At 43.9% G+C, this 18,226-nt stretch overlaps 1 protein-coding gene across 1 annotated transcript in view; it reads left to right on the forward strand.

The window, feature by feature from the left end:
* LOC102452898 (T-lymphocyte activation antigen CD80) overlaps positions 1-18,226 on the forward strand; it is a 31,442-nt gene that overhangs the window by 5,527 nt on the left and 7,689 nt on the right. Inside the window, 2 exon segments of the mRNA XM_075909317.2 lie at positions 12,703-13,032; positions 17,736-18,014. Coding sequence (XP_075765432.2) covers positions 12,703-13,032; positions 17,736-18,014 — 609 coding nt within the window.

Here is an 18,226-nt window from a genome sequence, read left to right on the forward strand (position 1 = left end):
GCATGCTCCACTCAGCACAGGATCAGAGATAGGTCCAGGAAGGGATGCAAAAGTGGCTTCAAGCCACCTTTGTGCTTCCTCAACTCATTAGGGCTTCCCAGGATCACTTCAAGTCCAAGTGTGACCTAGACTAGCCTGAAAGCTATTCTAAGTTAGACTGACTGGTAGCAGCTCCTTCGGGCGTGCCGGTGGGCACTAAACACCCAAGCCTCCACTGGTAGAGCAACATCCACTCTGCTATTTTTAGCACACTAACTTGAGTGTCAGATCCGGCTGGGAGGCTTGCTTAGTGCTGCAGTGTAGACCTACCCTTAGGAGTTCCTATACTGACCAATCTCAATGTGCCCCACGTGTTGGTGAGGACCAAGAGGAGGAGTCATAGAGCCAATGGAGCCAGCCTTAGGCCAGGTGGCTAGTCCCACTTGCTGACAGAAGCTCCTGCTACTACTTTAAAATGGTGATGAAGCCTCTTTGCCTGCCCAGAGTGGTACCAAGGGGCTGAATCTCAGTTCAGGATCCAGCCCCTGGGCTCTGGCCAGAGGTGAATTTTTTTTGGAAAGTTTTGAGGAAAATCCCTGTAACATTTCTGAGTTATTGGAGAGCGGGGAAAAACACTTCCTTCAGCAATGACAGAGAATGATTGCTCACCAGCAACTCAAAAGACTTGGGAATCCCCTATCTAACTCATGCAACAATAGCGAGCTTAGGGAGGAGATCACTCTTTGCTAAGTTTCTGTTGGAGTGGCAGGAGAGATTAAAAATAAAACGGGGAGGTATGATCCGTGGGCATCAGCAATGCTTTCATCAGCTACTAATGATGCTTTGTCCATCAGTGGCGAGTTTCTGTGCCTTTCCCAATAGGCTTAGGCCCAGGGGCTGTACCGAGGCAGACTGCTAGGAGGAAATTGCAAATGTTACACTGATGCAGCCACAGCCCAAGTGGCCAAACCATGCAAATTCAGTTTCTGGTTTTTTCCTCCTGCTGCTCCTTTCTCTTTTGCCTTTTTGGATAAGTTGCTGTCTCCTCAGAACCCTATGATGCAGAAACAATTTATTTAGCCAAAAGAATCCACAGCAAAAGTTAGAACTGATTCCTTCCAACACCACTCCTCACATCCCAAATTTTCCAGAAATGTAAAGGGTGAGCTAGAAAGTCTTGTAGGGACCATAGTTTATGGACACTTACTTTCCTTTTCTCTCTCTTTGGTCTATTTTCTTAAAAAAAAGGTTAAGAAAAAAACATGTACTGTGTAATTACCACATCTAAATTTTGTATTAAGTTATATATTCAAGTGTTCATATCAGGTGCTCTCCGAGTTATTCTGAAGACCTTAGCTCATATACATTGTCTGTGTAATAGTTTCCATTACCCAGTTAGACTATTCTGTGTAAATCCAAGCAGATCCAGTGTGCATGTGTGTGAGTTCATATGACTTCAAAGCCACTAGCTTTTGCATTTCCTGACTCCTCAGCTTTTCAGTTTGTTGTGGTGGTGTCATATTTTGTAGACGTGTTTTGCATTTAATGATGCAAGGTCTTTGTCTGAGCTGCGCATTCACTAGGTATATTGATATATGTGTTGGACCGTTAAACAGATGAGTGACACTGGTAAATGCCATGAAGAAGGCTCTAAAATTCAGTGGTGTCAGAAAAAGTCCGGTTGCTGCTTTTAAGTGGATTGGTGCTTAAATTTAGTTGTAGTGAGTTGATTCCCTCCAAAGCACATCTCTGACTGGGAGATTCAGAAGGTCATTCGAGTATATGCAAATAGTTCCAAATACGGAACTGCCACGGACTGTGCTTCTGCTTTTCTCTCTTACCTTTTCAAATATCACTTGAGTTCATTGGTCCCAGGGGACTCCCTGACTGAAAATGAAAGTGCTGACTGCTGGCTGGGCAGTGATTAATGGGTGAGTCTTCCTAACACACAGGACAGAGTACATTCTACTTTCCTCTGGGTCTGCAATATTATAACATTGGATAATAGAAATTAAAGGTGGGCAAACTAATCTAGTCAAGCCCTGACACTGTAAACTTGCTCTGTGTACAGTGTGTGCTCTCCTGTCTCCCTTTAATTATTCTACGAAAAAACTTCCATCACTTCCTTTGGGAAACTATTTCAATCAAAAGAGAGCTCACTGTTAGAAAGGGCTTGTGATTCAGCAAGATGTTCCTCTCTTAAGGCTATGTCTAGACTGCAGGCTTCTTTCGAAAGAAGCTTTTCTGGAAGAGATCTTCCAAAAAAACTTCTTCCGAAAGAGAGCGTCTGCACGGCCAAAGCGCATCGAAAAAGCAATCTGATTTTTCAAAAGATAGTGTCCAGACTGAATGGACGCTATCTCTCATTTAAGCTGTGATTACTATGGGCAGAATGGCCACCAGGGCACCTGTGCTTTTTCCTCTTTCCTCTTCTTTCCTAAGAACTCCCTCTTCCCCGTCCACCCACGCCTTTTTCCGAAAGAGCTCTTTCAGAAAAAGGCTTCTTCCTTGTAGAAAAAGGTTTACCAATGTCAGAAAAACCCTTTTGTTCTTTCAGTTTTCTTGAGAAAGAATGTGATTGCAGTGTGGACGTAATTGAAGTTTTTTCGGAAAAACAGTTGTGGTTTTTTTTAAAAAAAAAAAAAAACTCTGTAGTGCAGATATGCCTCAGAGTCACATTCTTAGCTTTTTTTCCCCTTCAGTTTCTCTCTTTGGATTTTATACACTTCAGATACTTATAAAATGTTGTTGTGTTTTCTTTTATTTATAGCTCATAGTTTAAATACATAAATATAAATTATTTCCTCAAACCAGCCCCTCATATTTTGGATTATTCTCAATATTCCCACCTCAGGGCTGTAGTGAATAAGTGTCCATTAGTGCAGAGGGCGAGGAGTAAGGACTCTGGTTTTCTATTCCCTGCTGTATCACAAATGTGTGTGTGTGTGTGTTTTAGGGAAATCACTTAAACTAAAAACATTCAGTCATTTTGGGTGCCCATTCTGGGGCGTGTAGCGCTTGATTTTCGCAAGTGCTGAGCACTTACCCATTCCAAACCTGATATGAACAGATGCAGTATCTGAAAACTTGAGACACCTAAAATTATTGGACACTTGAAAATTTGGGCCTTAACCTTTGTGCCCCAGTTGCTCTAGTTATAAAGTGGGGTTGATACTCAGGCAGGGATGCTGTGATTAGTGTGATTTGAGAGCCAAGAAGGCACTACAGAAGTGCAAAGTATTCTACTAGGAAGTACTCTTCAGGACTGGGTTCCAGCTGGAGATAACTGAATCTTGAAAAAGTTTAACAAATTCAGCCCAATCTCTAGGCTTACATAACACCCTAGGATGGCCTTACACAACTTTTATGTCTGGTCCTGCCCCAAGCCCATAGGTGCTGGAACTAGAGGTGCTGCTCAATTTTAACACCATTTCAACATTTTTTGGTTTAAAAGAGGTCCCTCACCCTTATGATTATGGAAACAAAGCCTTGAAAACATGAATCAAGAGAAATTTTGTCTTTGGGGACAAAAAGAATCGGCTTACTGTAGTGACAAAACAAGTTCAGGCAAAGCAGGGATGACTGCAGTAAAATTTTAGGTGTGTACAAATTACAACAGGCAGCATGCAGATTGGCCCCACATGTGCTCTGCCTGGAACAGCCAGTGACAGGCTGGGGATACATTGAGTGGGTGGGAGGGAAGTGGTGGTCCTAGACATGATTTAACCAGCAGTATCATAGTTAATAATATTAATAATTAAATTGTCATTGTTGAGCATCTGAGTCAACATGCCATTGAGATGAACAGGAGTAATACATGCTGCTCAGATCTATTACTTCATGCTGTTTGCAGGCTTGGCTTCAGGAATCACTCTTGATTCATGTTTTCAAGGCTTTTTTTCCATAATCATAAGGGTGAGAGACCTCTTTTAAACCAAAAAAATGTTGAAATGGTGTTAAAATTGAGCATCTAGACCAGTAACTTAAGGATAAAGGAAATGATGTGGATGTTGCAATTCTGTTCAAACCAAGCATTTAAATCCAGGCAATTGAGGGTAAAGGTTATGCTTAAAAGAAATAAAAACATAAGGCAATAAGTATGACAGTTTGTGACTTCCAACCCACCTTAACCCTGCCTTACAGAGGTGACATGAAACAGTCATGTGATTACATTAAAGGCATCAAGGGGGTTTTCAAGTAGCTTTGGGGACAAAAAGAATCCTAGCAAAAATATGATCCATTGTTAGATGGAAATGGTAGAATTATCAGTGACAAACCAGAAAAGGCAGAAGTGTTCAATGCTATTTCTGTTCTGTATTTGAGAAAAAGCTAGATGATACAATCATATGTGGTGGTAATGATGAAATATTTTCCATTCCATTAGTATCTCTGGAGATACTAACGTTATACATTTTAAAATCAGCAAGTCCAAATACTTGTACTCAAGAGTTTTAAAAGAACTGCAAAGGAGCAATCTAGACCAGTGTTTCTCAACCCTTTTTTATAAAGTACCCTTTATAAAAAAAATAAGTACTCCCAGTACCTGCAGTTTTCAGACACACACATTTTTTTTTCTACCATTGCAACACATTTGTTTAAACCACGTAATAGTAGCCGGGAGGGAGTGGGGAGAGGGGATGAAATTTTGGGGTGTAAAAAGTACAAACATAATAAAGCGCTGCAAAACTTAAAACAAAAATTCAGTTTTCTCCAAATTTCAGTTGTGTTGACGTACCCCTCGGATTTCTCTCAAGTACCCCTAAGGGTACTCGTACCACTGGTTGAGAAACACTGATCTAGACCAACGTTTTTCAAACCTTTTTTCTCATCACCTAGTTGAAGAAAACCATTGATGTCCATGACCAAGCATTATTTGACTAGAGTGTGAGCTTCGGAGTGGGTCTGAAGATGAGAGTTTCAGGGTGCAGGAGGAGCTTTGGAGGTGGCTCAGGGCTGAGGCAAGAAGGGCTTATCTTGAGCAGCTGGCTCCCATTCAGCAGCGCAGTGGGGCTGCTAAGGCAGGTATCCTGCCTCTCCTGGCACCACAGACCCTGCTGCACCCTAGAAGCAGCCAGCAGTAGGTTGTCAGCCAATAGGAGTGCAGAGCTAATGCTCAGGGCAGGGGAAATATGTGGATCCTTATGTGCTCCCCTTCTCCCCACCCCCTATCTAGGAGCAGGCCTGCTGCCGGCAGCTTCTGTGGCCCAGTGCAGTTTGCAGTGCCAGGACAGGCAGGTAGCCTGCCTTAGCACCCTCACTGGTTACCTGATCATGAGACCTAGCACCTGACATTCCATGACACAGTATTGTGTCGCAACCGGTAGTTTGAAAACCACTGATCTAGATTGTTTCTGTTGATTGTCAGTAAGTATTGAAACAAAGGTGAAATTCTAGAGGATGGAAAGAAAGCTAATTAGTGCCAATATCTTAAAAAAGTAAATGGGATGATTTGGGTAATCATAGGCCTGTCAGCCTGACATCCTTCTTGGGCAAAATAATGGAATGTCTGATATGGGATTTGATTAATAAAGAATTTAGGGAGGGTAATATAATTAATGTCAGTCAAGAGAGGTTTAAGGAAAATAAGTCTTGTCAAACTAATTTGATATATTTTTAATAGGACTACAAGTTTGGTTGATAAAGGTAATAGCGTTGCTGTAATAACTCAGACTTCTCTAGGGTATTTGGCTTGGTACCACATGGCGTTGTGATTAAGAAACTAGAATGAAAAAAATCAACATGGGCACAGTTAAAATGGATGAAAACAGGCTAATTGACAGATCTCAAAATGTAACTGTACATGGGGAATCATCATCAAGTGGGTGAGGTTTTTAAAGGAAGCCCCTCAAGAGCTGTTCATAGCCCTGTACTATATAGCATTTTTAGCAATGCCCTGGAAGAAAAAAAGTAAAAAAATCAATGATATGATGTTCAGATGACACAAGAATTGTGGGAGTGGTAAATAACGAAAGGGACAGGTCTCTGATACACATTGATCTGGATTGCTTGATAAACTGGGTACAAGTGAACTCTGTGTCTTAATATAGTCAAGTGTAGAGTTATATGCCTAAGAACAAGGAATGTAGCCTACACTTACAGTTGGGGTTCTCTATTCCGGGAGGCAGTGACTCTGAAAATCATGAACAATTGCAATACTGTGGTCAGGCCCATAGGCGTGCGCAGCACATTTCATTAGGGTGTGCACCCAAAGAATTTTTTTAAAATGTACTTTGAACCCCATTAGCCATACCCCTGACCCCTGTTAACCATGCCCCTGACCCCCATTGGCCACGCCTCTGGAGGTAACCCTCTCTGGGCAAGATGGGCACATGACCAAAAGTAAAAAGTGTTATGTGACCCCCCCCACCAGGACTTTTCCCACCATCCTCCTACCAACAGGGATTAGTTTGGCCCCCACCAACCCCTCCCCCCCATGCAACTATCCTGCAATTGCATTAACCCAATGTGACGAGGAGTCCTGTGGCACCTTATAGACTAACTGAAGTGTAGGAGCATAAGCTTTCGTGGGCAAAGACCCACTTCGTCAGATGCATGTCAGATACATGCATCTGACGAAGTGGGTCTTTGCCCACGAAAGCTTATGCTCTACACTTCAGTTAGTCTATATGCCACAGGACTCCTCATCGCTTTTGCAGATTCAGACTAACACGGCTACCCCTCTGATACTATTAACCCAATGTGTGTGACATTAACTCGGGGCGAAGAGGCTGGAGGAAGTGTTCCCTCTAAGAATTTTCTCCCATGAGCAGAATGAATTTTGTGTTGTGCACCAGTACTGAGTTCATGTGGCTTGTTTGGATGTGCCACTGTGTCACCCAAGTTATTAATAAATATCTACCTTTACCCTCTGTTGCCATGTCTCCTCCCCTTGCTCCATCAACTCCCCTGGTGCCTGCTGCCCCCCAACCCCTCACCCTCCTCTGCTGTCCTAACTCCTGCCCTTCTCGCTGCCCTCAGCCTTCCTGAGACCTGCCCCCCCTCCACCAGCCCTTCTGTACCTTCTGTGTCCACTCCTCCAGTAGCCCCACTCTGATCATGTGAGCTACCCCTCCTCATCCCCTCGTCTAACACCTCCCTCACCTCTCTCCTCTGGTGCTGGTCCCTCCCCTGCAGGTGTCTGCCCTTCTGCTTCACCCCCAGAATCCCCTGGCACCTGCACCTTCCCTTACCCCTGCACCCTCCTGGTGCTCCCCCTTCCCTCACTTCCCCTGCCCCCTTTGCCCTTTTTTCCCTGATGCACATCCCCTCATCACCCTCTGCCCCCATTCCCCTCATGCCCCTGTGCCCTGACACATGACTTGCTCCAACCCCACCTTCCTCATGCCTACCTCTTCTGTCAAGCCTTCTCCCAGCACCTCCCCCTCCAATCCCCAATGCCCTTCCCCTCTCCTCTTCCAGCATCAGCCTGTCCCCCCTCCCACTGACACCTCCCTTCCTTCCCTTTTCCTCTGTCTCCACTTCCCCCCTAGCATTTGTGTCTCCACTATCCTGTCCCTTTGGCCCTTTCTTCCCCTTCTCCCCTCCTCCTCCATACAAGCCCCTTCCATCCCTTAACCTTTCTTCTCCTCCACCCTCCCCCACCGCAAAAGCCCCTTCCTCTTATTCTCCCCCCTGCCTCTTATCCCCCCTCCTTACCTTCAGCTTCTGCCTTACAGCTTGCAGGGCTGGAGTCAGAGCCAGCCCAAGCTGCAGGGCTGGGGAGGGGTACCCCTGGGGCACTGCACAGTGCTACAGGACCGGGCACCATGCGATGCTGCCGGGATGGGTGGGGGCACCTCCGGGGTGCCGCGCAGTGTTGTAGGGCGGGGCCTGGGCCGCCATCTGTAGTCAGGCCCCAGCTGCTTTTGGAGCTGTGCCGCTGGGTTTTAAAGTTCCCAGAGTTTCCCCTCTCACTTGTTGCGCGGCGTTTGAGAATGCCCCACAGTGCCCAGTAGATGGCTGTGGGGAATTTAAAGTGAGGGCTGTGGCGCTCCATCACAAATCCCCCTCTTCCTCCAGCAGCTGCTGGCTGGCCCCAGACATTAGGGTGTGCCTGGGCACACCTGGCACACCCCGTGCACACGCCTATGGTCAGGCCCACCAACAGGCCAGGGACAAAAGGGACAACAGCCCTGGGGTCTGGCAATTCAAAAAAGCCTGGGACTCTCACCTGATGCCACCACTACGCAGTGCATTGTGGTCTGGATGGTGCTGAAGTCTAGCTATGCCAGCCCCACCCTTTCCACCTGAGGCCCCATCCCTCTGGGGGCTCAAAAGAGGGTCCCCCCCACCTTGCCCAAGGGCCCGGCAAGGCTGTTGACACAGACTGTGGCCAAAAGAGCTAATGTGATTATTGCATGTAAAAGCAAGGAAATGTTCAAAAGGAGTAGAGAGGCTATTTTACCTCTGTTTGGCATTGGTGAGACTGCTGTTGGAATACTGCATCCAGTTCTGGTGCCCATAATTCAGGAAGGATGTTGATCAGCTGGAGAGGTTACAGAGAAGAGCCCTGAGAATGATTAAAGGATTGGAAAACATGTCTTACAGCAATACTCAATTATCTAAATCTGTTTATCTTAACAAAGAGAAGGCTAGGGGTGACTTGATCACTGTCTGTTAACATCTATATGGGGAACAGAAATTTGATCATAAAGGACACTTCTAGTAGACAAAAGTTATAACAAGACCATGTGGCTGGAATTAGACAAATTCAACCTACAAACAAGGTCTGCACTTTTTCGTAAGAAAGAGAGTAGTTAATCACTAGAATAATTTACCAAGGTTCATGGTGGACTTTCTTCCATCGGCAATTTTAAAATCAAGGTGGGGGCCTGTGGAAGCTGTCAGCCCCCCTGTTTGCAATTAACTTATGGATGTAGAAGGCTCTGTTACTGACTCCAGCACTTGGTGACGTGATTCAGGGAGAGCCCATTGCTGAGTCCAGTATCTCTCTGCCTCTATGCACAGTGGAGCAGAAATAGAAGTTCCATAGGAACCCTGTCAGGTGCTCATGCCCTAGCTGATGTGCAGCTACCCAAAATACAGCATATCTTCAAAGAGTGGTACTTGTTAGGGCCAATAATCTACCAAATATCATTCTCAACACATGTGCCCTGACTTCCTCAGAGCACAGAGGCATTACAACCAATAGAAGTGGTGCATGCATATTAGCTGCAGAGGACGTGTGATGATTTGTTGAATTATCTCCAGTGTCACACTAGCCCTACTTGAGAGTTACCTGTACTGTTCACAGGAGCCTGTCTGTAGCAAATATACACAACTAGGGCTGTGAAGCAATTTACATAATTAATCACCATTAATCATGCAATTAAAAAAATTAACCATGATTAATCATGTGTTTAATCACACTATCAAACAATAATGGAATATAAGCTATTTAAATATTATGGAAGTTTTTACATTTTCAAATATTTATATTTCAACTACAAGACAAAGTGTACAGTGCTCACTTTATATTTATTTTTATTGCAAATGTTTGCACTGTAAAAAACAAAAGAAATTGTATTTTTAAATTGCCTCATACAAGTACGGTAGAGTAATCTATTTATCATAAAAGTTGAACTTACAGATGTAGAATTATGTGCAAAAAAATCTTAATTCGAAAATAAAACATCATCAAATGTTAGAGCCCCAAAAATCCACTCAGTCCTCCTCCTTGTTCGGCCGATCACCGGGACACACAAGTTTGTTTACATTTGCTGCCTGTTTCTTGTTTACTATGTCATCTGAAAGTGAGAACAGATTGAATTCTGCCAAGCTTCCTACTAACACTTCCTCATTGCCATGGTATGCTGAGAGCACCTCTCCTGGGCAACACACTACTCCTGCCTGAGCTATTTAAAGACACACTTATAACAGTGTCTCCGGTCTGGTAGGAAGTAGAGGTGGAATCACCAAGCAGATGGAGTGGGAGGGAGCACCTGAGTCCACTGTAGAAAGCAAATAAAGTAACCCCTGCCTCTGTTTTTTTTTTCCTGAAGGAGGAGGGAGAGAACTGACATTCCTTCCTTTATCCCTGCTTCCTTCATACCTTGGGGTCACAATGAAGTACCTATTTACTCTGGGTACAGAAAACAATACCCTTGAGGATTTAATTGGCAGGTTGGGTGGAGCAAAGAATTTTTGTCTAGATCAGGGGTTCTCAAACTTTGTGATCCCGTGACTCCCCTCTAAGTTGCTTGCGACCCACTGGGGGTCGGGACCCACAGTTTAAGAAACGCGGGTCTAGATAATTCAAGAAAATGTATTTCCATAGTGGATGCCTCCTATGGAACCTGGTGATGGGGAACATTTGGTACAGAAATTTGGACTGGATTCAGTTTTTATTTTTGCATTGCTGTTCACCTTTAAAGTAAACTCACAAGAACTAGGGACTTTTGTGGAGCTGCATGACTCTCCCAGACTGTGATTGTCTTAGGCTTAAAGTGTCCGGGTTGCAGTTTCATGGGTACAGTGCCTTTTAAGGGCAAGTCTGACATCATCAGGAGTTTCCAACCTCTGCCTATGTACTGCCCAGGAGGTTTTTGTTCTCCTTTTGGTTGCAGAGGAGACTCTTGGTGGCAAAATGTGGAGAACCTCATGCAACTTATGATGTGATGTCTCATTGACATTTACAGCTACGCCCACTCTTCTCTAGCATAAAAAAAACCCCACCAGCTCCATTGGCTGCTAATATCAGGTCAGAATCCCAAAGTTTCAGTTGCAGTTATCGGAAGTCTATCAATGTTAGTAACTGAGCTGAAAGGAGACACAAGCAGGAAGAAGACAGAGACAGAAGTACTTACAAAGAGGAGAAGCAGCAAGACCTGCAGTTTAAGTTACACAGAGTAGCATACTTTATGGAGATAAAAGAGCTTTCCTGGGATCTGTCACTAGTGAGGGGCAATGCAGTGCCTGAGCCAAAGAAGAGCTCCCCAGTTAAATGCAAAACCAATGTTTGCTGGCCCTGGCATTTTTTATGTTTCCTACTGGTTTGCCAAGAGGCAGGTGGGTAGATCAGGTGCATGTGCACTGGCACTGGAATCCCTGTGCATTTTAGGCTGGAATGAAATCTCTTTGGTTTGATTTGGCTTCTGAATTGTGAACTCTGGTTAAGAGCAGACACGCCTCCCGCAAATCAGAGAGCAACAGGGCAGGCTAAGATTTTGTCCTTCTCTAGAGCCCTCTGGGGGATTCTTGGAGAGCTTTACAAGCAATGCATTAAGACTTAGGAGCCCCTTGAGGCTTGGTAAGTGTCACAGTTCTCATTTTGAGAAATTAAGTCACAGAAACATTGTGACGTCTCTAAAGCTACTTAGCAACTCATGGCAGAGGTCTGAATAGAACTGTCCAAATTTTGCTTTAACCAAAAGATCATTCATTCTCCCCCAGACACGGCTGTGTCATCACTAAGAGCCAACCAATCATCAGCTAACTTCTGTTCTGTTATCACAGTTCCTCTCAAGCCTTCCAGCTTCCACCATCACTGGTGTCCTTCCTTCACTGTGTGGACAGATAGGGGGTGGAGGTGCAGAGCTACTGTAGAGCTGCATTGCAGAATTGACCATGCAAGCAGATTGCAAAGGGGAATATTGCAAAGCAGGACAGAACTGAGTTGTTTCCGTGCCAATATTTTATTTCCTTTTTACCCCTTTCGTAAGTGTAGTGGCTTATCACAAGGATGAGCATGAGCACCAGGCTGTGACATTGGTTTGTTATTGTAGGGATGCTTATGAGCAGTGAGCTGACAGTTTTGGTGTAATGAGGCTCCTTATGAACACCAGGGTATGTATCCAGATTTGTTGTAGGGATGCTCATGAACTTCAGACCTGAATCTCCAAGTTTGTTAGTGTAGAGATGATGCCCACTTGTTGTACAGTTGCTAATGATTGCTGGGATGTTGGATTGGTTCTCCTTCCCTTCCCTTTACAAAAAAGATGCATTGCTGCATTTACTTGGGGGTGAGGAAACACTGGGAAATTACAGGGATTTTGCAAACAAACAGCTATAAGACGAGAGAAGAGGAGATGTTTTGGTCCCTAATGGCTTTGACAACATACATCACTCCTTCAATGACAATAGTGATGATTACTTACTCTAAATTTGTAAAGTTCTGATCTATCAACACACACACGGCTGCCCTATTCATTTTCACTAACCCGCATGCTTAGAGACAATTTTTTATTACTTAGATCCATATGTGAGATTGCAGCATCACAAAAACACATCACTGAGGGCACGTGTACACAGCAGCATTATTTCAGAATAACGGACATTATTCCAAAATAACAATGGGTGCATCCACAACTACAAGCCATTATTTCGAAATAATAGTGAGCTCGGAGAACTTCTTAGTTGACTCCTGTAGCCCACATTTGATGAAGAGTAAGTGAAGTTGAAGGAAGAGTGTTCTTTTTTTAACTTCCTGCTGCATAGACAGCACCATAAGCCAAGTGAAGCTATTTTGACTTAAGCTACGCAATTGGCATAGCTCAAGTTGTGTAGCTTATTTCGGCTTTAGATCTGCTGTGTGGATGTTCCCTGAGATAGGTCCCTTCCATGCTAGGCTGTGTTTTCAATGTAAACTGGACAATGAAAAGCTGGAGCATGTCAGTGGGAATAGACAGAGTTGAATCAAGAGTGATGGAGTTGTAGGCAGGAGAAGGGGCTTTATGAGTATGTGATTCTCGTGACATATGTTGTTTTCTGTTTGCTTCCCTGCAGTCTTTGCAAAGGAAAAAACGGTCAAAGCCGCAGTGGGGACGACAGCCACCCTGCCCTGCTGCCATAAAATATCCAGCTCCGATTCACTGAATAATTACCGCGTTTATTGGCAAACAAAATCACAAGAAGTAGTGCTCGCTTATGCAACAGGCACCCTGTTTGAATACAGTCGAAAGTATAATAACCGGACCAAGATGAACCTAACGAGCTTGGAGCTGGTGTTCTCTCCAGTGGAAGTATCAGACAAGGACACATATCAATGCATAGTTCAAGAGGTAGTGACAGGACCTCAGAAACTCTGTGTAAATACTGTGGATTTGTTTGTTGTAGGTAAGTGGTGTGACCCAAATCTTCAGATGCCTTTAATTAATATGCAAAGACCAAGTGTCAATCAGAGAATCAGAGAATTGGAAGGGACCTCTAGAGGTCATCAAGTCCAGTCCCCTGCACTCATGGTAGGACCAAGCTTCATCTAGATTATTTGACAGGTGTTTATCTAACCTGCTCTTAAAAATCCCAAATGACAGAGATTCCACAACCTCCTTAGGCAATTTATTCCATTGATTAATCACCCTAACAGTTAGGAAGTTTTTCATAAACCTAAACCTCCCTTGCTGCAATTTAAACCCATTGCTGCTTATCCTATTATCAGAGGTTAAGGAGAACAATTTTTCTCCTTCTTCCTTGTAACAACCTTTTAGATACTTGAAAACTGTTGTGTCCCCTCTTAGTCATCTTCTTTCCAAATTAAATAAACCTAAAGTTATTTTTTCTAGATCTTTAACGATTTTTGTTGTTTTTCTCTGGATTTTCTCCAATTTATCCACATCTTTCCTGAAACATGGTACAGCCTTCCTTTTAATGCATCCCAGAATGAAGTTTGCTTTCGTTTAACAGTTTTACACTGGTGACTCATATTTAGTTTGTGGTCCACTATGACCCCTAAATTCCTTTCTAAAATATTCCTTTCTACTCAGTCATTTCCCATTTTGTATGTATACAACTGATTGCTCCTTCCTATGTGGAGAACTTTGCATTTGTCCTTATTGAATTTCATTCTATTTACCTCAGACCATTTCTCCAGTTTTTCCACATGCTATTGAATTATAACTCCATCCTCCAAAATATTTGCAACCCCTCCCAGTTTGGAATCATTTGCAAATTGTATTAGCATACTCTCTATGCCATTATCTAAATCATTGATGAAGATATTGAATAGAATTGGTCACAAAACTGATCCCAGCAGAACCCCACTTGTTGTGTCCTTCCAGCATCATTGGGAACCATTGATAACTACTCTCTGGGAACAGTTATCCAGACAGTTATACACCCATCTTATAGTAGCCCCATCTATTTCCCTACTTTGTTAATGAGAAGGTCATGTGAAACTGTATAAAAAGCTATACTAAAGTCTAGATATACTATATCTATGGCTTCCCCTTTATCCACAAGGCTTGCTTTCTTATAAAAAAAAAGCTATCAGGCTGGTTTCACAAGATTTGTTCTTTACACATCCATGCTGACCATTACTTTCACTTTATTATCTTCCAAATATTTGCAAATTGATTCCTTAATTATTTGCTCCATTATCTTTCCTAGTACAGAAGTTAAGCTGACTGGTCTGTATTTCCCTAGGCTGCCCTTATAGTACGTCTACACTTGCTCCCTATCTCGAGATAGGGATGCAAATGTAGTGTACCGAAATTGCTAATGAAGCGGGGATTTAAAAATCCTGCACTTCATTAGCAAGATCTCGCCCTGCATGCTAGTTTGAATCGTAGCTGATTCGAACCAGGAAGTGTGCGCTGGGATTCCTCATTTTTTGAGGAGTAATGTTAGTTTGAACCAAAATCCTTGGTTCGAACTAATATTACTCCTCAAAAAATGAGGAATCCCGGCACACACTTCCTGGTTCGAATCAGCTACGATTCGAACTAGCACTCTGGGCGAGATCACTTTCACCCAACCTTCCTTCCACTTTAAAATTCTCAATCAGTTCTTCCCGATTGGTCAAAATCAAATCTAGAAAAGCCTTCCCCCATGTAGCATTCTCTACCTTCTAGAATAAAAACAGTATCTCTGATATATCCCAATAACTTGTTGGGTAATCTGTGCCCGGCTGTGTTATTTTCCCAACAGATGTCTGGGTAGTTGAAGTATCCTATCACCAAGTCCTGTGCTTTGGGTTATTTTGTTAGCTATTTAAAGAAAGTTTCAACCACCTCTTCTTCCTGGCTAGGTGGTTAAGATGAACTACTAGATGCCCCACCTGCTTTCTAGTCAAGCCCCACCTCTCAGCAGTCATAGACCCTTCCTGGTTTTCCCCACCACCCTTTGAGAGACCTAAAACATTCTAGAGGTCTCGCTAGCACTGTCGGGATGAGATATCTCCATGCTACAAAGGGTAAATGAGTGTCAGATCTGTGCATAAATAGCAGGGGTTCCAGACCCAGGCAATAAAAGTTTTACAATTTGAGCATCATTGAGGAGTGCATATGTCAGCCCTGCATGGGGGAAAACCCCCTCTGATTGGCTACCTAACTGCCTGCTGGGGCATAAGCAGCTAATCAGAGTTAATGCAGGAAATGGGCAGAGCTCTTTCCCCCCACCCCACCTCTCAGGACTCCTCAGGAGCCTATTCTTCCAGGAGGGCAGTGGGGAGCGGGAAGAGCCCTATTCCTTTTTCCCTCCCCCCCCCAGCCCCAACCATCACCTCCTGTGAGCAATGGGGACAGGCCTATCTGGTCTCTTTTTTGCCTAAAACACCAGCATGAGAAGGGAGAGAGGGAACACTAGGGCAGCCTCCTTGGAGAGGCAAGTGAAGGACCCCAGGAGCTTCAGGAAATACAGACAGGAAGCTGGGATGGAGCACACTTGATGGAGAGCCAGGGGGAGGAAGGAAGGCAGAACATGTGATGTGAGATGTGAGAGCAGAATTGATATGAGGGGAGAGACAGTCAGATGTTGATGATGTTCCATTCCTTTCTGTAGAAAATGATTGTTCCCCCCACATGCTTTTTCAGACCACGTTAAGCACTGCCCTGGAGAAATGGTTTAGTGGAGGAACAGGAGTGCTCTTGCTCAAAACGAATCTGAACCTTTGGTGGTAGTTAGAAGAAATTCTATTCGCATCATTTTCCACTTGCACTGCTGCCTCTCTGGCAGTTGGTTTCAGCTGAGAGCAGAGACGATGATTTTTCTTTTCTCAACCCAGATGACAGCAGAAAGTCCAAGAAATATCACAGGGAAGCCTCTACCTAGGCCCATGAAGAAGCAATGGAATCTTCCACATCTTAAATGTGCATCTCTCCTCAGTTTTTCCCATCATTAGTCCTCAGCCTGCCTTGTAGCAGCATGCATAGATATAACACCCGGGCTGTGTCTAGACTGGCCAGTTTTTCCGGAAAATCAGCCGCTTTTCCAGAAAAACTTGCCAGCTGTCTACACTGGCCGCTTGAATTTCCGCAAAAGCACTGACTTCCTACTGTAAGAAATCAGTGGGTTTTGTGGAAATACTATGCTGCTCCCATTCGGGCAAAAGTCCCTTTTGCGCAAAACTTTTGTGCAAAAGGGCCAGTGTAGACAGCTGAGATTTGTTTTGCGCAAAAAAGCCCCGATGGCAAAAATGGCGATCGGGGCTTTTTTGCTCAAAAGCGTGTCTAGATTGGCCACGGACGCTTTTCCGCAAAAGCACTTTTTGTGGAAAAGCGTCCATGCCAATCTAGACGTTTTTTTCCGAAAATGCTTTTAACGGAAAACTTTTCCGTTAAAAGCATTTCCAGAAAATCATGCCAGTCTAGACGTAGCACCAATGTTCAGGGACACCTGTCTCTCTATCAGCAAGTGAAAACTGAGGTGAACTGAGAGAATTGTCCAGCTTTCACTGCCTGTGTTTCTAAGAACAGTCCACTCCCCCATTTGTGGGTGTATCGCCTAAGGAGAGGACCATGCCTAGGGCTGACAAATCAACTTAATGGGAAAGGTAGCACAGTACTAAAAACAGTCAGTCTCCCCTCTGTTCTGCTCTCCCCAATCTCCACATTCATACAGGCCCATGTAAGAGCTGTGAGAGGCTTCAGCCTTTAGGTGTTGGTAAAGGGATATGGTGCCTTTCACTTCTAGGTTGCTAGTTGACTAGGACAACAGTGATTGAAGTTGTTACCATGTAATGACTGTTCAGTGCTCCTGTGTGAAATGAGCTAGTGGTTTCAGTCCGGTTTTGAAGTGATTATCTTCAAGATCAACCTTTGTGCTAACTGGACTAGAACTGAGCAACATGTGAACTTTCTCCTTCTGCTGTTGATTTGCTGTGTGATCTTTGGCAAGTCACTTCATCCCTCTGTGCCTCAGTTTCCTCTCCCATCCTTAGACCATATCACCCTAGATTGCAAGCTCTTTGGGGCAGAGGCGGAACTCTTATTATGCATCTGTATGGTACCCAGTATGATGGGGCCCTGATTCCAGTTGCCGGGGAGGAGGGTGTCCCAACACAATGACTATAATACAAATCATTAATTAAGTGGTTTCCTTGCTAAATGGCTCAGAAGAGAGGCCAATGTATGAATACTCCTTAGCAACTCAACTCCCTTTGCACAACCTAACGATGGAGCCTCTGATGCAGTGTTGAAGTACATTGATGGAGAAAGTGGGAACATTTGCACTCCAATGCAAGCAATACTTTTGTTTTGCCCATCTCTCACCATGTGTTATCTTTTCTACACATTTGTGTAATAAACAATTAAAACCACAAACCCTATATATTCTATAGTACTTTCCACTGAGCAGACGTCCACCTTACAAATTACTTCAGAGCAGGTAAACCAGTATGCTGCTATACTGGACACTAGGGTAGGGCAGGAACTAATGGTGAATAGCAGAATCCTCTATCTGATTGTAATTTCTGAAGGAATTTGGAGACACTAGAATGTAAAGTGCCGTGGACTCTATAATGATAACAAGGGGTCAGGAAGACTGAAATGTTGTGCTTCATCTGACAGCATGATAATTAAACCTCTCCCTCTGCCTTCCTTCAGCTAACTTCAGCAAACCAGTCATAACAGCTGATGTACCCAAGGATGCTTGTGGTTCAACTCAGGTGATGGTGAACTGTTCTTCTTATGGTGGCTACCCAAATCCCAAAGTCTCTGGGATCCTCAATAATATGTCTGTGGACTGGAAAACTGAGTTATTTGGAAACAAAACCAGCCTCTATAATGTCACTGCCAAATTGCAGTTCAATCTGACTGAAGACATATCCCTCACATGTACCATTGAGTATGATGGCTACTACGTGTCCTCTAACTACTCACTGGGTAAGTTTCTGCTAATCATATGCAGTGTATACTGAACTTGTGGACTCACTGAAGTACATAGCTCAGAAGAGAGTCCATAGTTACACAAACATAAAACTTGCAAGCCCTCTCATTCCTGCCTCATTGCCTGATGCAATAATCAGGAAGAAATTCCATCTTCCCACAATCAGTAGCATCCCTAATGCATGTACAAAGTAATTAATGGTGATGGT

Source organism: Pelodiscus sinensis, chromosome 1 (genome assembly GCF_052426305.1).
Source record: "Pelodiscus sinensis isolate ZL-2025 chromosome 1, ASM5242630v1, whole genome shotgun sequence".
Lineage (NCBI taxonomy): Eukaryota > Metazoa > Chordata > Testudines > Trionychidae > Pelodiscus > Pelodiscus sinensis.